Here is a 25,156-nt window from a genome sequence, read left to right on the forward strand (position 1 = left end):
TTCCAGCAGGGTAAGGGCTTTGCTGGGGGACAGCAGGCACGAGGCAAGCTTAGAACCTTGGGATTAGGGATGCAGGGCAGCCAGAGGACGTGTGGGTGTTACACCAGTGAGCTGTTTTACACCCTGCATCCTCAGCGCCGTAGCCAAGCCAACAAAATGCTTGTTCAGGAGACCCTTCCTCTGTGCTGATGCCTGCACACACACTTGGAGCATGAGATCCCTCAGCATTCCTCAGGGTGGGAAACACTCCAGAGGAGTGAAGATGATGATGCCTTTTGCTCGTTTTGGCAGCAGATACCCTGGTAATCAAGAGTCATTACCAGCAGGAATTTATTTTAAACTCCACTATTCTTGTCCAGCCTCAGAGCACCCAGAAGCAAACAGGAGCTTTTCCTGCCTAACATTTCAGTACCTTTAAAAGGAACAAATGCAAGTGCCCAGCTCCGTGTCAGTTGTGGGAGCTGGGTATAGATATGCTTTGGACTCCTAGTTCACCATCAGTATCTCCTATGCTGATTTATAGCCTTGGAGCCTGTGCATCAGTGTACATATTTTAATTGTGCACGTCCAAGCAAGTCATTAACAGCAGGCAGAGACAGCACTGATACCCTGGAAGTGGGCAAGGTTGCAACCGCAGAATTTATTTAATGGCAAGATGGTGATAAAGTGAGCAGGCCAGGGAAAGAGCAGACTTATTTTCCTTTAAACAATAAAAATTAAGAACCAATTTATTTTTATTACAAACAACAATTTAAACAACCTTCACTTGTTTTTTTTTTTGGGGGTGCCAATTAAAGATTTCCAAAGAGGAGAGGACCTAACACTGCTCACTTGACCTTGTAGACGTGCAGCCTGGATGACGCTGTTGGGTCCCAGCCCCCATTCCCAGCCCCCATCCCAAACCAGGCACCAGCCCCTGGCTCTGCTGCTGCCCCTCTCCACTGGCTGACAGCACCGTGACAGTTTTCCGATGTAAAACCAGGCAAACAAGGAGAAAGAGAAGAGACTTGAATACATTTCAGATCAGAAGCCAGGGAGAGGAAGGAGCACAGGGATGGCAAGGAAGCGAAGAGCAGCTCGCACCTGCCTCAACACCTGCAGCTGATGCTTTTTCTTTCTTTCCCAAAGAAAGAAAACTCACATTCCTGAGTCTACAACGAAAAGCAGGAAAAGGCACAACCTGAGATTTTGATGCCCGCTCACCACGGCCTCGATCCCACCGCCCCGCACGGATCCTGTCTCCCGTGGGAGAGCGGGAGCTGCAGGGGCCGTTGGAGGCAGGTGGGGTAACACGTCCGCGCCTCCGTTCCCAGGCCAAGCGCGGGCAGCACCGCAGAGAGCCGGCGAGGCTGCGCCCCTCGCCCCGGGATAACGGGGTAACGGGGGCGCAGAGCGAGGCAGAGCTGCTCATGGCCAGCCCGGGGCGGCTGCTGGGGCCAGCAGGGGGAGGGGGCAGCCCCGTGCCCATCACAGCAAAGGCCACTTACTGGTTAAGGACCTTTGCCAAGCAACCCTCAGCAAGGACGAAAGGAGCATCCCCACCATTCCCTGGTTCCCTAGACCCGGGCACTGTCCTTGCAGCTGCCAGTTCCCCACGACACTCGACTCCAGCCCCACCAAGCTCTGCTTGACAGGGCGCTCAGCACGCCTGTGGCTGTAACAGTCTTTTTCTGGGTCGGTTATTCATCCCCTTGGCGCCTGGCTCGCTGCTTTCTGACCTGAGCTATTGTACCTCCTCACAGGCAGTGGTGGTACCTAGCAGGTACCAAGCACAGCAGTGGTGCAGATAACAAAACCTCATCTTACTTCCAAGGAAATCTGTGGCTTCCCAGGGAGCCCGATTGAACCCACCGCTGCCCTCAAGAACAGCGAGACCAGCGTCACCAGATCACAAAGCACTCCAGACTTGCTCACAAAAGTGAAGACATCGCCCAAGGGCGACAGCAACCACACATGAAACCACAACATGTAATTACGGGCCCCCAGGCTGGCGTACGGTGCCACGGCAGGTGCTCTCCACATCTCGTAGCTGCCAACCCCCTGCAGATGCTGGGGAGGCTGGGTGGCACGTGCCTCACCTCACGACCTACATTCAGGCAACTGAATTGAGTCCCAGAGCATTGTAACAAAGATGATGCATATGAGAAGAGATTTTTAGAACTGCCTAGGAACTTTGTTCCTGGTCCAGAACGGATGTCTGCCAAGCACATGCTATTTCCTTGGTTTGTTTCCTGGTTATGGCTGGAGGTCCCAGCTGGGGCCATGGCTCTGTTGCCCGGGATGCTGTGTGCCCCCACAGCAAGGGGTGATTTCTGTCCTGGAAAGCTTCCAATCTTTACAGTGAAGATGGGCAGTATATTGGTGTCAAATGCAGCTCTTAGCGGGGGACATTCCTGGGGACTGGCTATCCCACCTCCTTCTGAGATCAGAAAATACACTGCACTCTTTGGGGGAAGGAAAAAACCAATACTTTGTAGGTTGAAGTACCTTTTTAAAACAAACCTGTGGTTTCCATGATCTGGTGTCATGCTGACTTTTGCAATAGGCTCCTGGTTCTGACCTCCACTGACCATGGCATGCAGACTGCAAGGAGGTGTGGGAGGTGCTGCTGAGCTACTTCCAGTGAAAGCTTGGAAGGGTCTGTGCTGACCTTTGCTGGGGAGGGAAAGTAGGCGAGAGCTCTGGCCAGCTGACGTGTTTCAGATTGGGCCAGGAAAAAAAAAAATCAACCATAGTGAAATTATTTCCCATTGTCTCAGAGGGAATTACTGCTCCTCTCCAGCACAGAGGGAGCACGGGTGGGATCAAGAACACCCCACGGGGTAACTGTGAACGCAGCAGTCATAGTAACATGCTGTGCACAGTTCAGCTCCTGCCACGTCAAGAGCCAGAGAGGAGCAGAGGCGATCACTCCAGGGTCTCTCAGCCCTACCAATGTCCAGGAGATATGGCAGGGCTCAAGGACTCTGCTTGCTGCCGAGGAGCAGAGGAAGAACACTCACCATGGCATGGCAAGGGCGGGGGTTGGCTTGCTATCCTGTGACCTTCAGTGCGTGCTTTAAGAAGTTATGAGCCAGAAGATGAGTATTGTCTAGTGGTAAGAGCAGGAGACCAAAGACTGAGTCATTTCTACACTGCAAATTCAACTATGTTGAGTAGTTTCCCCATTTCATTAAGGTGTTTGCAGACAGGACCAAGTTATTGATAATCATCTTAGTGGAATGGTGCTACAGCAGCCAGATCGTAACCTGATTTCTTTAATGTGATTCAGGGACAATTTGATCCCATCTGCAAAAGCAATGAAAATACTGCAACATATCTGTGCTCTGCCATAACTATAAATATGATGCAAATATGACCTCAGCTCTCATTTAAATGCATCTTGCCCAAGGTAACAACCTCTCTGGTTAGATTTCATGCAGTGTCTAGTTCTTTGGTGCAACACTTTAGAGTTGACATGCGTTAATCTCTTGCTAAGAAAGCACTTTGAAACCTGCTTTGTTTTATAATTCACCAGGTTTCCATTACGAATGGAGCTCTGGCTCCACTTACATTCCTGCAAACCTGCACTGACTGCAGTGAGGCTACTGGGGATCTAGACTAGGAGGATGGATTTTGTGTAATGTCATTTTGCCCATTTTTAGCTGAGGCCATTGGTTGTGGCTCTGCCTCCTACACTCCGTACCTGCCCAAGTATTGCAATACAACATTAAACAACAGCTTCTCAGCGTGCAGGTTGCACTGTGTGTTTTGCATATCGGTATCATCACGTACCCTAGGACTGTAGTTTTGAGACTCATTCATAAAGGGGATGGGGCACCGTTTCCCCAACAGCACTTAGGATGCTGATGCAGGATTCCCTAACAGACCTGGGGTTTTAGCTCCGAAAGCTTTTTGTTCCGGCCAAGCCCAGGGAGTAACGTCAGCGCGATAACTGTCTGCACTGGAAAAGAACCCGCTTCCAAGGTTCCCATCGATTTGGATGCAATCACCTGGCAGAGGTTTGCTGCCGGTTCTGCATCTCCCACCTCGCGAGCCCCTGTAGATGCAGTAACTCTGGAGATACAGCTGACTAGTCATGATAAGCTCTGAAAGCGTGAAGCCAAGTCTGTGTTGCACATACCGTACATCCTTCCACTAGAGAAGTAACGGCTGAAATGAATTCGGAAGTCATGTCCTGGTATCTCAAGGCCCAACTCTATCCCTGATTTGCACTGCAATTTTCTATGAGTCATCCTCTTAGGTAACACTTTTCCAGCATCCATTACTTTGGGCACTTAAGTTTCGGAGATCACAGGCACATGAGAATTAAAAACGCACGGTACCTCTGCAAAACCCAAGCTTCAGATGAACAGACGGTCTCATGCTAAGGTTGATAGCATTAGTGGAAATTCAGGAATGTAGGTGTTGGGATCACGTTCTCCCAAACCACCTCAGTATCTAGAAGGAGCCCAAGTCTCAGTGAAGCTCAGGCTTTGGTTGTTCGGTTTTCAAAATCACCTCAGGCATTTGAGTTAGAGGTCCCTGTTCTTACAGCTCCAGACCATGCAGACACCAGCCTACAGAAAACGTTACCAGGCAAAGGCACTATTTCCTCATTTTAGCACCAGCAAACTGAATCTGTGTCATCTTTACAGAGGATAGGTAAAGAGTTGATCCTTTAAGCGTTCTCCAAAGCTCCCTGATGGACAGACCAAGCCAAGCGTCCAGGACCCGTTTCCTCTTCTGTGTGTTCTTGCTAAGGAGGTCTGCATGGAGACCAGAGCTCTGCCTCCCTGCACGAGCTGTGCTTATCCACTCTGGATTCAACTTTTCTGTATGGATGAGGGAAATGCTCCTCAAGGACTGTTTTCACCAACACCTATTACCAACGTTTACGCCAGCCATATGGTTCACGCACCCACCAACTACTGTCTGCAGGCATTACCTGCGTTCATGGAGAAGGCAGAGAGTTATCACCACCCAATTTTTGGAAACCATATAGAACAAAGTACTTCTTTCGGAGATGCTGCCTAACCCTCCCTGCTTTCATACTGATCCTCTGCGATTTGAGAGGATGGATCGCAGAGGCAGCAACCCCCAGCTTTTACAGACAAACCTGTTTGATCCAGATCTGCGTATAATCCCCACTTTTATTAGGATAAAAACAAAAACAGATGCAGATTAGCAAATCGGTTGTAGGTACAAGAGAGTGAATACCCAGAATGAAAGAACTGACTGCCAAATGCTAATGCTAAAGAATTCAAGCCCAAGGGCTTCGTCCCAGGGAGGGACTGACAACCACAGAGTAGAGCCAGCAGCCTGGAAAGCTACTAAAACCCACAGGAGATAACTGCGTCTGAAGACATCGCTCTTATCCCTTAAATTAAAATAGGCATGTTCCCTAAATACAACAAACACGAGCCCCCTCCATGCCTCCCGCAGATGTACATGCCTGCTGCTCTCCCCAGCCTGCCGGCACGGGGCTGCTGATCTCTCTTTTACGCCAGGGGTGGAACTCACCCCCCACAGCCTTCCCCAGTGGATCCCACACAGGCACCATCGCTCGAGGGGTGTACGGGTGCGTGCAGTGCTGGGTGACTGTGACAGGAGCCCCTTGACATCCATCACCATGATGCAGGGCAAGGTGCCGGTGCAGCTCCGGGCAGCACAGCGCTGCAACTCGGTCCATAGCTCAGGGCTTTGGGGAGGCTTTGGGCCACACAAGCATCTTGCATGCAGGAGGAGCCATAAGAGTGTGGTGGGACAGGGGCCAGCCTGGAGACAAGGGCATCATGCCCTGGAAGGCAAAACTCCTTTGGGGAAACAGCAGCTTCTGCACAGCCATGCTAAGGATGGGGTTGGGTCTGGCTGGGATCCAAAGGATGGAGTCCCAGTTACCCAGAGCAGGACTCAAGTAGGTCCCCGCTGCAGGGAAACTCACAGGACTTGCAATCACATATTTCTTTCTCCAGGCGGCAGAGGCAAAAAGAGATCCCTGTCCAGCGTAAATCCATTGCACACCAGAGTCGTGTTGGTTTACACCAAGGACTCCCTGCGCACAGGGCTACTCCCCAGCCCCTCTTATCACAACCAGCTCCGGTGGGCAGGAGGACGGTGGCTTTCAAAGCTGCTCCTCTCCAAGGGTGGGCAAAGGATCCCTCTCCCCCCGCTGGGGGTGCTCCGAGGTGCCGCAGGCCAGGGAACACGACAGGAGCTTCAAACCCGACACTGGCTCCCTGCCGGAGGCACGGGCGCGTCGAGTCGCCGGCATCACCTCCAGCTTCACTTTTTGATTAATGTTCCTCCAAACTTTCCTTGGCTCCCCGCACTCCTACTTTCTGTCACCCTTCTCATTACAGATGTATCTTTGCATCGAGGCAAGCGGGAGGAAAAATTGTTCTTTCAGGGTGACAGCTGAGCGAGGGCTATATTATTAAAGGTACCAATCATAGGTGCCGAGCTATCATCGCACGATGAATGCACTTGTCAGGAGCCCGCGGCGGCCGGGGGGAGGGAGGGAGCGAGGTGGCGGGACGGCAGCACTCGCTTCCTCGCTCCTCTCCTCCCACCCCCCGCTCTCCCTCTCCTTTAATGTTGGCCACCTCCGCTCGCCTGAACTTGGACCTTCAGCGGCGACAATTTCTCTGGCCTCGACAGCACGATTAATTTCTCCTGCCCTCAGCGGGGCCTCCGAGTGCGGTGGAAGTCCAGCTGGCCTGCTGCTGATAAGATGTACCTTTTGATTTGTTTTGTCTTTGATTGCCTTTTCTGTCACCTACAATGGCTGGCCGCCTGGAGACCTCCACATCGCCTGACTGACGGATCTATTTATCTATAGGCTGCTCCCCAGCTTCTCCTCCCCCTCGCTCCCCTCCTCCCCCAAACCACCACCTTGTACCGCTGAAGTCCCAGTCTAATAGAAGCCGTGAAGGCTCATCCACCATAAAATACATCTGCCATCCTCCTTCTCTCCAAGATAAAAGCCTGTCAGTGTTACTTTCCAATTCCAGGCAGCTTGATTAATGGTGAAAAGCCACCGCAAGATCGACTTCTGGTTTTTACAAGCGCTGTCAGCCGGCCCAGGGTTATGCGAAACACACACTCGTAGAAAACAAAACAAAATGAGAAAAGGTTGGGTGGGGAGGGAGGATAGGGATGGGGAGGAGGGGGCGAGGGTAACCAAATCATATTAGGCTCAGGACTAAATAAAATAGGAACCTGGAGCCATCAAATACCTGTCAGCTGGGTGCAGAAATACGCTCCGCAGCTCATTGTACCAAGGCAAATTATGGCAATAATAAATCATTGTTGAAGGAAGATTGTTGATAATTTTTTTTTTCTTTTTTTTTGGATGGTGGCATTCAATAGGGGCGCTGGGACACCTGCCACTGGGCTTGGAGCGAGAGCCGGAGCAGGTTATTAGCCTGTCACTCAGCCCTCCTCCCCCACCCTGCAGGGATCGCAGGCAGTGGGGCTAGAATAAAAAGTCTGGAAAGAGAGATATTAAAACAACAAAAAATAATTAATTAAATAGCAGAAATATTCCTACAGGAAAAAAAAAAAGGGGGAAGGGGGGGGTGGGGGTCAAAAGAATTACAGTGCTCTTTGCAATGCTCATTTTTGATAAAGAATATTTTTACAGTGGCCCAGCCTAGTGGTGCTTCAACTGCTCCTTCTGCTGCTGAGAGGCAGCCATCTCGGGGGGGGGAAACACGACTGGCCAACGGAGTAGAGAAACGCCACACACCCTGGAAAAGTCTGGAAAAATATACAGCCCAAAATAGAAAGTAGGGAAGAAAGTTCCCGAACCACTGGGACTGAGCTTGAACAGTCAGGAATGGGGTTTCGTCAGGCTCAAACCTACGACAAGTGACAGCAGGACACGTGGGGCTGTGAGCACCGTGGTGCTGGATCCCGGCTGCCCCACGGCACCCGGGGCAGCGTAGGACCCTTACTGCTGTGTGAGAGCATTGGCCACGTCCAACACGAATGAAGGAATGGAGGCTGCCCTCAGCTAAATCACTCACTGCAACATCTCTGCATCCGCCACAAGTTTCCCATCCGAGTTGATTAATCCCAATGTTTCTTGGGTGATGAGGTCTGACCGGGTCATGGGAGAAGGTGCAGACAGCCTAGCAAAATAAATCCACATCCCTGCTTTCACCACGCCAGTGTGGGCAAGGCTCAGCATTGCTTCTTCCAAAATGGACCGTCAGGCTGATTGGCAGAGACCATCTCAGCTCTGCCAGCACGAGGAGAAAACTGGCAAGGTACCCGTAACTTCCAATGGCCTCAAGCAGGTAACTCTTCTGTCCGTTTGTAGGGGTGGTGCAAAGACCAACACGTCAAATTTGGTCGTTTAGAGCATATGAAGTTGCCAGCCCAGCTCCCAGAGCCCAGTGCCAAACCCACACAATTTGCCCATCATGCTGGGCAGCACCTCTGGCCTGCCCACCGTACTCCAGTTTACCTCTGTTGCCTGTCGAGAGGCCACCCACATGAACTTGTCTGAGCATCATCCGAATACTGCAATCCAACCACCCAGTATCGCACAGGGTAACAGCAGGCGAACCCTTACGCTTCGGCTGGGCGAGCTCAGCAGGATGATGCTATTTAAGTGAATGAAGGAGGGATACCTCATGTACCCCAGCTCTGTTCTTCACTCTTGCACTGGCTTCTAGGAGATCTGCCCCCCAGAGAAATCAACACCCAACTTCTCCAGCCTCTGGTGACGCCTCCACGAGGGACCACTGCCCACCTGTGGTGCTGGTGAGTCGCTGAGCCACTGAGCAGAGCCTGGTGCTCTGCTGCTGCTGAGGAGGAGCCCAAGCAGAGGAGGTCTGCAATGGAGCCACGCAACAAATCTGTTGGCGGCTTGCTGTCCCCCGAGCTGGACCATCTCACTTCAGAGGTACAGCACCAGGGGGGATAAGGAGGTGGCAGAAGTGAAGGAAAGGGGTTGATAAGCAAGGAGCAGACATTGCAAGGGAGGATGGCAAGCCAGCGAGGTAAGAGGAAGGAAAGAATGAAAAATAAAATTCCCCAAAACAGGAGAAGAAAGCGTGAGCAATAAGAAAGAAAATGTAGGGAATGGGGAAGAAAAAGGGAAAGGCAGAAATCTGCTAACTAAAGGCAAGAGAAAGTACAACTGTAGAGGAGGAATAAACCCTCTGTATAGCAGATGCAACCCCAGAGAAAGCAAGAGGAAAAGCAGAAGAGAGATGGAGTGTTTGAAAAAGGCTGTGCATTACAAGAGAACAGAGAAGGGAAAGAGACAGAGGAAGAGAAGAAAGGCAAAAGAAAGAACGAACCCCCAGAGGACGCAGCGGGCTCCCTGGCAACACTCTTCCCAGGAAGCCGATGCCAGTAAAAGAAAAGAAAGAATTAAAAAAGAGCTTGAGTATAGAAGCAAATCCACCAAAACCCCAGGCAGAGGTTTTACTTCAAGTTATGAACTAAACGATGTATTCAATTTGTATTAGAGAGACCTCCACGGCCGCACGCTTTCCAAATCAGCGTGCACGGGGGACCTCAAATCCTGCACCCCCTTTTATTGCATTGTTTGCTCAAACAGCTTTGTTCCCCTCAATTACCTTCCTAGCCAAAAGCCGTCACAATTCACTCCCACCAAAGCCTCTCTCCCACACCCCATCCGCACGCCTGCGGCATCGGACCCGCGTCATCTGGCTGACAGACGGCCAGGTAGCGGGGATGCGGGGCTCCGGGGAGCCCGGCTCATTTCCCCAGCCAGGGTGCAGAAACCCGGCTACAATGTCCCCATTGTCAGAGCGCTCCTTCATCTTCCCGCCGCGCACATCAACGAGGAGAGCGCCTCGGCAAGAGCCGTCAGCGGGCCCCGCGCTGCGCTGATGTGAGGGTTTGCAAATGAGAGATGACAGCAGAGTCCAGCGGAGCGGGGCAGCGCAGAGGCGAGATGAAGGAGCCAGAAGGTCGGCGAGCGGCAGCAGGTAGGGCCACCACCGCGTGCGTTCATCACGCGGAGGAAGCCAGCGCAGGCTCCCTTTGGAGCAGGAGCATAAGACAGTTTTTCCATCTGGGTGAAATTAATGACTTCCACACTTAACGGATGAGCTGACGAGACAAGCTTAAGTGGACACATCCAAAGCCTACAGAGATCACAGGGAGGCACGGGCTCCCATTCCCACTCCAGTCCCATCTGTGACCAGACTGGGGGCTGCACCCCGCAGCAGCTCTTCCCTGGCATCGCCCCCAGCTCCAGCGGCTCCTGCCTGCCCGTGCGCACCCCTCGCACCCCAGTTTCCAAAGCTTCCTGGACCCAGCACAACAGGAGCTTCTGCACCAGCAAGTGCAGGGCTGAGTCCCTGGATCTGGCCGAGTGACCTCCATGCCCGTCTTCCCCAGCAGCAGGACTGGGAACGGGAGGTGTCAGAAACAGGCAGGGCCCAATGGAAAAAAAAAATAATTAGGAAAATACAACAACATCCTTTTACATGTTAAGTTTTAAAGTCATGATGTTACTTCTGTGTTCCATTACTTGGAAAAAAAAAGCCTTCTATAAAATACATAAGTAAAATAACTCAACTTAAAATAAGTTAGAACAGTAGGCAACTAATTCTGACCAATTTCACTGTCAGTCCTTAATATCGCACTCTTAACCACATTCTAATGAATCTGTATTGAAATCTCACACTTTTTTTTGCCACCTAGTTCTTTGAAACAGAAGTTTCTTGTGTATCTGCATTATTATGCCTGAATCTAAGTTCTACTTCAGAGCCACAAGATAACACCTCCTTTTCTGTACGCACATTAGCAATGTTGATGCTTTTTATTTTCAGTATCCTATTGCCTACTATTTTAGGGATAAAAGTACTTAATTACTCTGTCACTGCAAGAATCTTTGCATGCAATGCGATTTCATTTCCAACGTGGGCTGTATTTTGAATACGACACAGTAAAAAGAAACAGGAAGAATTGAATCAATATGACTGTTTTCCATATGTTATCTAATTGTACCAAACATCATTTTTCATTGTTAGAAAAGCAGACGTTTAGCTCAAACAACAACTATGGGAGATATTTCACTTTTCCTAAGAAACTCAGGGGCTTTCTTCCAGAAACAAGATCCTCTCCACTCTTTAGTTGCCCTCTTTTATAAAAAAAGAAATAATTTATAAAATTCAGCATCTTTATCAGTAATAACCTTCCACACAGGGCTCAAATGCCACACACATTCGAACCTGGCAGACGCTTCCATCCTCTAGTTTATCAGGGAACAAAGTTTACCATTGGATTTGAATTCGTTGTGGAGCGAGTTGGCCGAGTCTGTTGCACATTGCACCATATTCACACAGCGATTCGCATATTCGTGGGGGGAGAAAGGAAAAAGGACCCCCAGGTCTGGACCCGCTGCTCTTGCACCTCTTTTCCTCCCAGCAGTTATGCCCGCCTGATGTAGTGCAGTGGCTTTGCAGCGTCACTGCAATCACAAACTTGCTGCCTTGAGAGGCAGACAGAGATGGATCACAAGAACTGCCTGATCAATGGACCTTTTGTCCAACCCTTTATCACAAACAATAGGAGCTGCAGAAATCCAAAATATATTTAGGGAAATACTGGGAACTAGCAAGCCAAGTGCTGCCACAGAGGCCAAAGACAATCCCCCAGCACCAGAAAAACATCTTTCCTGGGTTCCAAGTTGTGACTGTCAGGATCCCAGTGCTGCTTCAGCCTGTGCCTTCCTTTATTATCCCGACTGCTCTCTCTGGTCTGAGAGCTGCACGTAGTTTTCCAGACCACTGACCGCAGGAGTGATGCACTCAAGCTCAGTATTAATGTAGAGAACTATAGCAGCAGCTTTATTGAATGGCTCTGGCCCCTCTGGACATCTATATTGTACAACTTGGATACAGGTGATGGGCACCTAAGATTAGAGAGACTGATAACTATATATTCCTAAAGGGTCCTGTCCTTCCAGATAGATTTCTTCAGAGGATGAATTTGCTTTATCCCATCCAGAAAGCAGGATCTTGCCAGGAGGATCCACACATGTCATCACTTGTCTTCAGAAACACCAGCCACCCTCCCTCATTCAGAATCAGAGCAGGGTAACCCCATCCCACTCAGGCTGGGACAGGAGGTAAGCAGTCATCAAGTGGCAATTAAAGACCCATGGAACATGTACATAGGGGAAAGTGAGAAAATTAAAAATGTACATCCAGGAATCGCTAAGCCTTTTAGATAGAAATAAAGCAAAACAGTGTTACAGAAAATCAAGCGCTCTTGCTGTTGTAAGATGAAAACAAATTGCGTGAAGCTCATCTCATGCCCTTTAAAAGGTCACGTTCGACAAGCTTGCAAAACTCCTGTGCCCCACCTGACTTGGGAGCCATGGGCATCAGCCTCTCGTGCCTTCCAGCAGACATCTGTGTGAGCACAAAGCTCTGACACAGGGTGAAGAAAGGCCATTTCTGACCTCTGCTGCCCACATCTCCGGGCATTCATGCTGCTTATGAAACCTCTTGGGTCTTCCTACCATTTAGAGAGGTGTTTGGCAAGAATTACATCAGGCTCCTGCCAGAGGATTTACAAGAGAAAGGCAAAGCTGCCGCCTGGTCAGATCTGCACTCTGTTGCTGCAGTAATAGCTCTGCTGGGTAATGGAACAAAGCAGCAACCTTCCAGATGACAGAGGTACCTGCTGGGAAGGTTCCAGGCTGGGGGATGCTGACTTGGAGCACCTGCACGTGCAGGAAAGCACCAGTCTCATGTGTGAATGCCAGTGGGCAGGGAGAAGAGGAGACTTTTTGAGGTCTCTAACTAACAATGCTTGTGCTTGGCTCTTACAGGCTGTACAATGCCCACATACTTTCTGAAAACAGGGCAGTAGGCTGCTGTACGTGCTTCAGGGCTGCGCTTAGACAGGCGGTTTTGATCTGGTTGGTTCTTCAGGGTGTGTTTGTGAGACAGCTTACACAGGAAACCCACCGGGCCAGCGGGACGCTATCCACCGTTCAAGGTAGCAAGTAACATAAGGACTGTTACTAGTAACAGAAACACTCAATGGAAAAAGGTGCAAAACACATAGCAGTGAATCGTTACAGACTGCACTGCTCTTCCGTGAATGGCTTTCCCCATACAAATACTTTAAGGCATTTAACAAATCCCAATCTGAGAAAGGTTCACTGGTACCCAGCCATAAGGTAACACAGTGACTCTGCAGCAGGGACAGAACCTGTCCTTGTTCACACTTTCCTCATGCCAAATCCCCTCATAACAGAATCTTCCTGTTACTGTAGAAACAGCAAACAAGTTCCCTCTCCAGCTGTCAGGGAACATCGGACACAGATGGAAATTTCCTAGATATCCAGCCAGGTGCTGAAAGTCCATCAGCCCCCTGCTCCCCCGACCTGAGCAGGAACCAGAGCACAGCAGAGCTCCTCAGGAGCCAAGAGATAAACCCATCAGCGGGCCACATGCAGATGACAGGGTTTCCCTTCTTACCTCCCCTCCACCCCAGTCTCCCATTTAAATGTTGGAGGATGATAGCAGCACCTCAGCTCACATCAGGGATGCCCTGGTAAACTACAACCACAGGAAGAAATTCGATTCTGTCCTGTTTAGTCCCTCCCTTCCTCCTCTACTGCCCCATTCTCATGGACACAGAGTGCCCTTCAACGTGTTTACCTCTGCTGCAGCACATTATCAGTGGGAAATGTGAGGTGTGGATGGTGGAAGGGTCACTTCCACAGAAGGACTGAAGCTCCTACACGAGCAATACCTGTTTCATGGAAGAACCTCCCACCACAGACACACCCATGGAACGCAAGAAAGCAGGACAGAGGCTTTTATTCAGGTCTTCCGAGTTGTGGGCTTGAGCCCAGGATAAATAATGATCCTTTCTCCTGATATCTAGAGGGTGCTTCTACTTCATTATGCTCATAACAAAGCTCTCTGGGCCGTAGCAATGTAACGGCTTTCAGGCAATTTCATTATTTCTCCAGCAAAGCCTTCTAGAACCCTGGTAGCATCAGTCTGTTGCACTGCTTAGGTACATGATCCAGACTTTATAGCAATTACTTTTAACAACCAAAAACATAGAGAAATGGTTTTGCCTTGTCTTATAGTAAACGTGAAGCGTTAAACTCGATGAATTGCAGGCGCTCAAAGCTCTGATCATCGCTTAATGGACTATGCATAAAGGAAACACTCTGGACAAGTAGAGATATTCTACAAGGATGAAATAACATCAAGGCTGTGATGTCTCAACAGTTCTGAAAGAACAAAGAAAAACACGACCATGCTGGCACATGGACCACTTGATTCTCTGATCCTCTTTTTCCTACAGGCATGAGCTCACTGCTGACACACTGATTTGGTGATTAAGGACAGAATGAAGTGTACCACTTCAGTAATTAGCTGCTCACGGTTATGTTCTAAAGACACCTACTTTATATACATACACAAGTGCAATTTGAAGCTGTATTTCAAACTCTACAGAGTTAGCGTTTCTTTCTGGTGCTTCAAGAACAGGCAACATCAACAGAAGAGGTATGTACAGAGATGGTGTGGGAGAGACATTGTATTTAAGTCAGGACTCTTGCAGTGATCAGCTGTATGACCAAGGACAAGTCCTGTCCTTCTCTACAGCATTTCCTTTGGGTTTTGAGTGGTTTTTTTTTTTTTTCTTAAATGTTTTTTATTCAGACTGTACAACCTTTGGAGCCAAATATCTCTCTCATAGTTACAGCCAGTACCCACCAAAATGGGCACTCTCATGCAAAACAAGCAACTTCGGCAATACAAGTAATAGCAAAGAATAGACTTCAGAAAAATGGAAACCCTTCAAGTTTATTTGCCCTAGAGCTAGAGCTCTTTTCTTTTCACACATGAGAGACCCCATGGAAGCTTCCAGCTATCCACTGCAAAAAGGGAGATACAAGTGTTGAAAGCTAAATAAAAATGGCAGCAATGTTCCTCAGTTGCAGAAAGTTGTGTTAGACCCCCAGCTTCTGTTACTGTGTCCCATCATTAAATTAGATAAGCCTTATCCCAAATGTTGGCTGGCTTCCACTAGCCTGTACTGCTTAAGAAATAGGAGGTGCTGAAATAAGAGGCAGTTCTTTTCTACCTACCTAAAAAGGTTAAAGCCCCCACCCCACTTGTAAATCTCTCCTGCTTTCAAGAGTTACTCAAAGCAAGATGGGCCAGGTTAAAATAAAAGCTCTTCTTATGACAAAGACCACCAGTTCAAGCTCCATCCTCAAACGCCTGAGATCAATTAGTTCCTTTTCTAAGCACTTTTAGCAAACACGCTTCCCTATCTTACAAGCTTCTGCATCTGTACAATATTAAGAAAACTTTGTATAGTGAAAAGGGAACACCAGGTCAGGCTGGGATACCAAGGTTAAACAAAACATCAGTTTCTATAGTACCCAGGTATTCTGGGCTTTCCCTTTACTGGGGAGATGTAGTAGGCAGCTACCCCTTTGCAATATTTAATCACCACCCCCATCAGCACAGCACACTCACAATTTGTTGTTAGCAGTCATCAAAATCCTGGAGCTCAAGAGCATTCTTAGATACACTCACGTCGAGTACATCCTGGCTTCAAAAGGATACATGTCCTCACCGCCTTGGTTACTTCTTCCCAGAATTCCTTCATGGAGCTCTGGCCTCTCACCACACACCCACCAGTTACTGGCTGCAGCTGAGCGCTGCAATCCCACACCATTGTGTAAATGACTACAGTTGTGGTCACGGCAGGCAAGCCCTTGCTCTAGATGCATTAGGCATAGTTCTGCAGCCCTTGGGAATCCAGCAGCAGCAACAATTCCTGGTTCTTGCATTGCCAAAAGATAAAGCTATTTAAACAAATAGAAAATTCACACTTCCATAGTGAAGTTAATCACGCAAAACATTCTGCTTACTGTTTCCTTCTCCCTTATGTCTGCAGCTGCCTTCTTTTTTAAAGCGTCACACCACAGGCAGGCGGAAGAGACACATCAGAGCTGTAAGAACATCAAATGGCTAAAGACGTGCTGAAGATTAAAGTGGATAATACTCATCTCAGATTTCAGATAGCTAATATTCCCCCAACACTGCTCACACCATTTTTAGAATCATCCTCTTTAGACTTAACATATAAGAAGGGGAATCTGGGATTTTATATGTGCCATGTATCCGGATTTTCTCCAAAGCAATATGAAAAAATGTCTGAAACAGCTTTTTAAAAATTTATATCCTAACTGTTCTATTTGTTCCCTCTGTTTCAAGCTCTCAGGTATTCGTATTGCTGGAAAATTGACTGGCCCAGTCTTCCAGTTCTCCAACAAAAAAAATGTCTCAGAGCAGACATCCCATCTCTGACCTTGACAGCCCACTCTGCGATGACAAAGTGTATCATGTCTGTGCTCATTCAGTCTCTGGCCCCTCTGATACAACTGCCAAAGGAGGTGCCAATTGTCAGGGTATTTCCTTTCTGCCAAGCGCTGCCAGCTTGGCTAGCATCACCTTAGCAATAGCCAGAGGATTGCTAGAACCTGGCCCACAGAAGAGCTCCCATTTTAGCCGATCCATCCAGTCACATATTATAAAACGGCAGCTTAAAGTCTAGCTGACTAATTAGGTCCCCAGCTTAGGATGTTGATTTTGTTTTTAAATGCTTCTTTTATGGGTCTTCCTTCCAATCCCATAAACTGTCTCAGTCTAGGCTTAAATCCTGTAGCCATACGCAGACGACTAAGTGGCTGTAACAGCAACTGCCCCTTGACACCTAGCGTGCTTGAAAAATACTAGAAAATACTCTAATTATTATAAACTCTCCAACAGAAGGCAATCATTTTCAGCATTTCGGCTTCAAACAGCCTCAGTGCTGGTGCCAGTTCTAAGAATACAATACAATACCGTGCAGTAAGTACTGGCTAACTCTGTTCCCGAGTTTTGACGTTGTATGACAGCCACCAGCACCGCAGCAAAGGGAAGAACGTGCACCGGGAGCAGGTTTAACAGCACTTCACCGACCCAAGTTGCCTTGAACCCGGTGCCTCGAATCGCAGCGTAACATTGCCACCCGGCGGGCGAGCGCTCCCCTCCGTGTGCCAGCAGCCATCCTCGGGAAGGGCTGGCGAAGCTGGGGGGGGGGCTGCGTTTCCCAGAGCCAGGCCCCCCACAACAAGCAGGCATTGTTTGAACACCTGCACATCTCCCGGTGCCGCTGGGAGGGAGCCAGCAGCGCCGCCGGCCCTGGCCGCAGTGCAAACCCTGACCTCGCCGGGCGGAGGCTGGGGGTCCGTGCGGGAGAGCTGCCGGAGGCTGCGTACCGAGCAAAACAGAGTTTCAGAGATGTCATCGGTGTCCCTCTCCTGCACACCTTCCCTGAAAGCACTCTGCTCGTGATAACGCCCCGCACCGTCCTGTCGCTGGGAAGCCGCGCACCAGGACTCGAACGGCCGCTCAGCACCCGGCTGGGCATCAGGAGGCAGCTTCAGTATTCCAGGCAGCGAGGGCTGATTGAGGACCTGTCAGTGTGTCACACCACGTCGGTAAGCAAACAGCAGCTTACAAAAGCCTGCACACAACTCCCCAAAGCGGTGATCAAATTGAAGGCTGCCTAAAGCTTGTTATTGCTCGCTGTAAGAGAGAATAATTAGGAAAAGCGGTTACTAGGCCACTCGGCTTCCTCCTTTACTGAAAGCTGGCTGAGAAATCTATTTCACAAATCACAGATGTTTACGGTACAGGGACAGGGCTATCCCCAGAAGAAATCGACAGAGCAGAGCCATGAAATGTTTTGGAGTAAGGCAACAACCTTTACAGTTGCAGCCAAAGGGAATTTGTTTTTAAACAACAACAAAAGATATCCAACAACAAACAAAACGTTCAAGGAATTAAGAAAAAAAAAAAAAGTCTCTCTGTTTACCATCTCAAAATTATATGGAGATAGGCCCTAGGAATTAGTGAACTAGAAATAAACCAGATGATTTTTAAGGCCTCATGAATAATGGTGATGGGGACAAAATCAAATACTCGGCACTTCAGTGCTGTGGCACAAGCTTTCACATGAAATCGACAGCGCGTAAGAGGCTGTGTGAATAATTTTGCACTGAAATACTACCAGCAGAAAGAGGATCTCAGACTTTGCCTCGGTGTTGGTATTTCACCTAGCTGTCTTGCTGATAACTCATCTACAGTGACTTCAATTACTTCTCTGATCATACGTGCAACAACATAATATTCCTACAGCAACCACAGTTATTAATGCAAGTTTCCCGAGGGAACGTAAAAGAGCAAGGGAGAAATCACGCGGCTGTTTAGAACGACTAATGCTGTTCATACACAACCAGCATCTTGGACAAAGTTCTTGCACCCAGTACCAGTATTTTACATAAATTTGCTTTTAAGTACTACTGCTTTTAGAGTATTTCTAGTCAGGAGGAAATTTTTTTTTTCCTTACTCCAAGTTAAGTTTAAAAACTCAGAGGGCAAAACAATACTGGGAGTATCATGAGCTTTGAGTTGTGTTGTTTCAATTAATTCCTGTTACTAAAGTCATGCTACAAAAAGACTGGCACGCATTTCATATGGAAATACAGTTTTTGTTAAAACTGATGCATCATTACCTCACTCTCCCACTATTTGCCTGTGAAATGCCTTCTGAATTACAATTCTTCTGGAACAGGAAAGCCCAGAGGAATGGGTAAGGTTCTGTTATTTTGGCAACCTATTGTTGAGAGAAGACCTTGGAGTACACACAATTAGTCTTTATTTTACACTGACACTCTTAAACAAGCTGTTCTGAGAGGGATCACTCAGAGTCTTGTAGGCAGGCAACATTACTTAACAAGTGTTAGAATCGTAACAGTATTCAAAGCACCAAAAGCCAAACATTAGCTCCAAAGATGTACTTTATTTCCTTATAAAGCAGATTGTTTAGGTATTATTTCTTTTTTGTGAACGTCCGCTGTATGACCAGCAGGTCCTGCTTTGAGGACATAGCTGCTTGATAACAAAGACTTCACCACTAGACAACAGAAGTACAGATGCATAGAACAAGTGCTGCTTAGACACTGAAGAGCTAATGGTCTAAACTGCAACCGGTCCAAACAGATATGACCAAAAATACACGTACAGCTCCAGCCCAGCCAGAGCTGTGGGCCCAAAAGTGGAGTCCTTTTTATTTCAAAACAAAATTTGTGTTGGGCTTCCTGGAAAAAAAAACAGCAACAACAAAATCCCCAAAGCAGAAGAACCATACCACGCTCCTTCCCTCTCTTTTGAAAGTCACTTATTAACCGTCCCTTATTTCACATCAAAATGGTGCTGTGGCATGCTAGTACTTTCTACAAAAGACAGGAAAATTATTGAACATAGTGTGAAGTAATAGTGAATGATTGGTAGCGAGCATTTCACGGGTACTTTATCCTAATACTTTTTGTCCCTTTCCCAATCGTGATCCTCACCCCAGGAGTTTCACTTTGATTGATAGGTGTATCTCATCCAGAACTTGCAGACTTCTCACACATTTGGTATTTGAGCTCAGTGCATTAACAAGGGCTTCTGGATGTCATCCGTGCTCCTTGGGTATGTAAGAGTCCCGACACGCCAAGCAGAAACAGTAATTCATATACTGTTAGCCGAACATGCCAAAATGCACAGAAGGCATGTTGATGCAGTGTAGAGAAACATTCCAATATTATAACTCCTCATTCTGGTTTCCATGTCGTCCAATACTGATTGAGGAAAAGTGTATTTACAAGACTCGTACACAGATATTTGCATTTGGTCCTAGGCACCTGATTAGTACTGACAATCTAAATTAAAATGGAAAATTAAGTATTATTCTGGTCCATTAAAGCCAATAATGTAACTTCTCCAATTTGAAGGCATGATCTTCAAAAACAGGAGTCCCAATACCTTCTGAAAAGGTACTTTTCTATGCACCATTCGAATCAATGACATTATAGGATGGAAAAGGCTTCCACATAAGCAACTTACAAGAGTTATCTGACAAGGGTCTCATATCTAGGCCTATAGAAATAGACAAGTAGCACACATTCTTTTCACACTCCTTTGTGGCAATGAGACTCAGAATTCACTAGGTATGAGTAGTCAGATAACATCCTGATTGCTACAAGACCAGAATTAATTATATCAATGAAACTTAGCTTTAGCAAAGAGCACAAGCAGATTTGCATCTAAGCAGCCATAACATCCATTTCTTTCAGCTAGCATCAGAACTACCACTAATGGCAATGAAAACTAATTAGAATGTTTTACAAAGCTGCCAGTATGACCAAGTTTTGAAGTTGCAACTCTTAGGCACAGACTCTGGCAGAATCTAGATTGACCTGAGTTTTCTGCTTATAGAGGAGGGGTGGTGGGAAAGAACACATTCCCACCTTATACAAAAACTTGACAACAGTCTCAAGCCAATATTCAACATCTGACAAGGTCTAGCGCAGTGATTACAAGACAAAACATTTGGAGTTAGAGATATCATTTAGTAAAAAGAAACAACTGCCTTCCAAATCTGCCATACTGAAAAAACAACCCCAAACACAAACCTGAACATATTAAACACTGTTTGTGCTTATAACTGTAATTATGGAACTTGAGCATCAGAGGGAGAGATTTTTCTGACCACCATTGCAAAGGAGCTGCAAAAACAAGTTAAATGGAAAAAAATCCCTTCCAAACATTCATTTAACAAACATTTATTAAAACCTGTAAAAGCTTCAGGTATACTAAATTTGAAAGGGGCTCCAAAAAAATTTCAAGAGTCATTGAACTAAATCCAATTCAGAAAGCTGATTCTCCTAATACATAATTAACAAACAACTTTCTTAAAAAAAAATATTTTGTACATATTTCCTCATCAATTTATAAAATGCAAACAGTATGCTAGAAAAGTTTGAACATAAGGGAATGCGCTTTGGAAACATTATTAAAATATGTGTTCCTATAGAATGGCATTATCAAGTTTATTTTACTTCTTTTCACCTGACTGGCTATATTTTGAGAATGTTCCTCCCCTCTTTCCTGGGTCCATGAGAAGCTAGGTTTAGAAAAGAAGAGCTCCCATACTGCCAACTTCACTCTGTTCCTTTACAAAAATTTCAAAGTACTGATAAATGATAGTGACAGCAAGCAAAATTCCAGTTCCAGACCCAATTGCCCCAAGGAAGTCTGCCAACACAGAGAGGGCGCCAATACAGAGACCACCAAACGCAGCAGCTGTCGGGATGTACCTGTAAAACACAAAATGAGAATAGAAAAGGTGCCAGGTTTGCTCAGGATACTAACAAATATTCTAGGGTTAGTGGCATATGGGATCTAAGGGAAGTGTCTAAATTAGAGGCAGATTTTTTTGTAGAAAACCAGTCCCACTGAGAACAGAAAGAACACTACAGAGATAATCTAACCAGGTAGGTAAAAAACCAAGAATGAAACTAGATGAAAGGAAAAGAGTCAATAGCAGAATACTCCCTTCTCTCCTGGGTCCACAATACAAGGTAAGAAGTGTGCAATAGTGCCAGTATACCAGGTAAGGAAATAAAAAGCTGAACCCAATTTGAGGGGAAAAAAAATGCTAAGCTAAGAAGAGAAGGTATTGCAGTCTACCATGCAATCAAGCACACAGATTAAGCTTATGGTTACTAGCTCTTCAACTCATTTGCAGACGACTGAAATCTAAAGTTAAGATAACTTTTCTGTAACATGAAGGATGAATAGGTCCTACTCTGCAGTTAGAAAACCTAGAGGCTGACCCCTGCCTACCTCTGCACCTTGTAGATTTAAGTAACTACTTGTTCTAGAAGCAAGGTCTGCATGAAAACAGTACTCAAGACATAACACATTAAAAATTACAGTAAAAAAACCCAACTTGTGCATCAGGTTGAAGTAGTGAAGTAAATTCAAATGCTCATTATTAGCTATCCTATAAAAGAAGTAAGAACAGGAAAATACAACCCCCAGAACTTAAGGCATATTCTCTTAGCTGTAAGGCGAGAATATGCTGTACTGTACCACCCTTCCATTAACAAGACAATATTCTGCGTCTCACACACGTTATGAAGCTGAAAGAATGTTGTTCTAGAATCTAGAAAATGGAAGTCAAAGCAAAGTTTGCCATGTGTTTTCCCCCATAACACCTTGCATAAACAGCCTGTGAAATGTGTAGCTCACCTGTTTAGTTCATGTACCATGGAAGTTTCTCTGTGGCCTCGCATTACCATTTGTTGTTCTTTCAATTGTTTGGCAACCTGTATTCAATCAAGGAATGGAGCAAGTAAGTTTAGCATTATTTGCCAAGGCCATGGAACTCAGTACTACGGGAAGGAAAACAGAAGCAAGACATTTCAGTAAATGGTGGTGTGTTCAGGTGTTTTCTGGCATGGTTTTGGTTTTTATATTATTCATCTGAGTTTAAAATATCCAGTATTTTAACTTCAGATAGGTTGCAGTCACAGGCACTTTTCCACACTCTCAATTACACCAAGCTTTTTGGATAATTCTAGTCCTACCTAGACAAGGAAACTCTGGAAATTGGTAGGCTTTCATATACACCATTCAGTTCCTGTTCTGCCACCTACCCTTCTCCTGATTAGTGTTTAGTAGATGTTAGCAAAACAATCCTATAAAGCATCCACACCATTTCAGTTAGTCCAAATGAATGTGGGAAACAGTTTGTGGGGCCATATTAAAAACCGTAAATTTAAAAGAACGCCTTCTTGGGACATTACTCTTAAACTGGGTTTCTGCAATTGCACAGGGTTACAATATATAGCCCTGCAAACATTTCACTAAAAACAAAGGGTAACAAACTCTAGCAAGGGACCTTCTAAAAGTGCTTGTCACTGAATCTAATGTGCTGAGAAAACACACTTTCAGATGATTAAGCTACCAGTCCTCCACCATATAGTGAACATTTAAGTAATGATTCACCAATTTTTATATGGCCTTGTTTACGCGAAATTAAAATAATTTTATTCAGTATGAGGAAAGTATATTAAAGTGTTAAAAGCTGTACATTGGTTTATACTGAAATAAAAATCTGGCTATACATGGCTGTGAGTGTCTCCCTGCATGCCTGACAAGCAGCTAAATTCAAGTCCAAAACGAGAGAGTGCTCACGCTGTTACAGTAACTGTGCAACTATTACATATTTGTTAAAGAATGGATTAAGCTATTCCATATGGCTGCCAAGCTTGATTTCCTACCCAAAACCAAACAATACTAACATACCACGATGACAACTATTTTCCATCTTGTTTTCCAATTCCAATTTCAGAATGATACAGTTGCTGAATATCAAATATCCTGTAGCAAATGGAAATTTTGAGAAGCTAGGCTCAGGTACATTAATGCACTGCACTATATTCTCTGTTATCAGTGCTCTCAAATTAAAAATAACAACCTCTAGTTAATCTTCCCCCAAAAGAAGTTAAGAATTCTCTATGCCAGGCATGGGTATTCAAGCTTTACCTGGAAGTTAAGTGGCAGCTGCCTTGTACACAGTGCATCTGTTATTTGGCACAGAAAGTTTCTACCTTTCCTGTTACCTTGCCTGCCCTCGCACTGATGAGATGTTACACAGGAATGCTGAAAGTTTCCTAATGCCAATGAAAGCAATTTTGTTGCCGCTGTTCTTGAAAAAGCAGTAAAGAAAACAGGGAAAAAGTTACCCCCATTCTGCCCCCATCTTCCCCACTTACAAAAAAAGACACAGTCACTGTCAATACAAACAATAAATATTACCAAGATTACCAGCAAAATAGCTATTTCAGAAGACAGTCAGTCTTATTCCTACAACAGCCCATTTGTTCTCATCACGTAAGCTTACACAATTTGTCATTTAAAACTTACATCTTTGGCAGAGGAGCCAGAGACTTCAATCCATGTCTTGGAGAAGAAAGCACAGGAGCCCAGCATAAATACAATATAAACAACTGCATGTACAGGGTCTTCTAACACTGAAGAAAAGGACTCTGGAGGTGACAGATAATAACAAAGTCCACCAACTGGGTAAGCACGAGCAGGGCCTCCAGATGACGTGTCCTAGAAGAAAGAAGTCACCTTTTCTTTAGTAACTTAGGTGACCTCACTATTTCTTAGCCATTAGGCTATGTCTGGATTTCTATCACCTTCATATCACTGTGTATCATTACCAGTACAGCAGCACACAGAGATTCAACTTTACTATGACAAGCAGTTTCTAAAGCGGAAATCGAATACAATAATGAACAGCAAAAATACCTAGGACAGCAAAGAACAGTCCAAGGTAAAAGTTAAATGGAGACCTAACATCTACACTCAAGACAGCTGGTCTCATACTCTACCATTAAACAAATGACTAATTTCAGTGTACATGACCACCTGTAGAAGTGTGCCTTAATATTTAGAGACCATCTCTTTAGCCATGCATTTTAATGGTGGTCTTATAAAGCTTACGCAAGATTAGAAGGAATACTCACAGACCAAGTGCCCAGCAGGCTAACCAGTAAGTTGCCACTGAAGCGAGCAGAAAGCATCTGGGAGATGACATACAAGTTTGACACCAGGGCAGACTGAAGAATAATGGGAATGTTGGAAGTATAGAACAGCTTGATAGGGTAGGTGTTGTACTGGCCACGGTAGCGAGCAGATTTGATAGGAAGATCCACTCTGAAGCCCTGAAAAGTTTTCAAAAGAAAGTCCCCCATTACAACTGGGCATGAACCCATACCACAGGTCATAAATGCAACTGCAATTCCTTGACAGCAACAGAAAAAAACCCCTGCAATCATTTTGTGCAACTACACATACTCTACCCATAAGGCTATCCATGTGAACACTTCTGCAAATGGCCTGGAAGCCTGCAGGGCTGTCTAAACACACACATATAAGAAGGCATGGAAAGACACAGACATCAGAAGAAATCTAAAGTTTCAAGAAGACTGAACATAGTGTCCCGGAAAAGAAACATTAAAACCTTCTATATTCCTCAGCAGTTTGCTGCAACAAACAGCAAGAGACATACAGGCTTGAAGACTTCAGAGTATTTTCCAGTAAAAAGCAAGAGCATTTGGGTTAGACAATACTGCACATACATGTTCATATGTGGGTTTTTTTTCAGTGACCAAAGTAGGTCTGAAGTCTATTATGTGGCTACAGTAAGATTAAGAGAAGCTAGCGTTAAATGAACATTCAAACGTTGC

General features: G+C 46.2%; 1 protein-coding gene and 1 long non-coding RNA gene across 2 annotated transcripts in view; one reads left to right on the plus strand and one right to left on the minus strand.

Annotated features, from left to right (window-relative positions):
• On the plus strand, nt 1–19,866 carry LOC308063023. The gene is made up of 2 exons (XR_013927823.1): nt 1–17,353; nt 17,389–19,866. It is a non-coding gene; the product is annotated as an uncharacterized lncRNA (long non-coding RNA).
• Nucleotides 18,848–25,156, minus strand: part of SEC61A1 (SEC61 translocon subunit alpha 1) — a 13,007-nt gene continuing 6,698 nt past the window's right edge. The window contains exons 9-12 of the mRNA XM_080385420.1: nt 24,434–24,631; nt 23,826–24,017; nt 22,146–22,222; nt 18,848–21,208 (exon numbers count right to left, since the gene is read on the minus strand). Coding sequence (XP_080241546.1) covers nt 21,022–21,208; nt 22,146–22,222; nt 23,826–24,017; nt 24,434–24,631 — 654 coding nt within the window. The 3' untranslated portion in view covers nt 18,848–21,021. The remainder of the gene's footprint in view (nt 21,209–22,145; nt 22,223–23,825; nt 24,018–24,433; nt 24,632–25,156) is intronic.

Source organism: Falco punctatus (assembly GCF_963210335.1).
Source record: "Falco punctatus genome assembly, chromosome: 4".
NCBI classification, from domain to species: Eukaryota; Metazoa; Chordata; class Aves; order Falconiformes; family Falconidae; genus Falco; species Falco punctatus.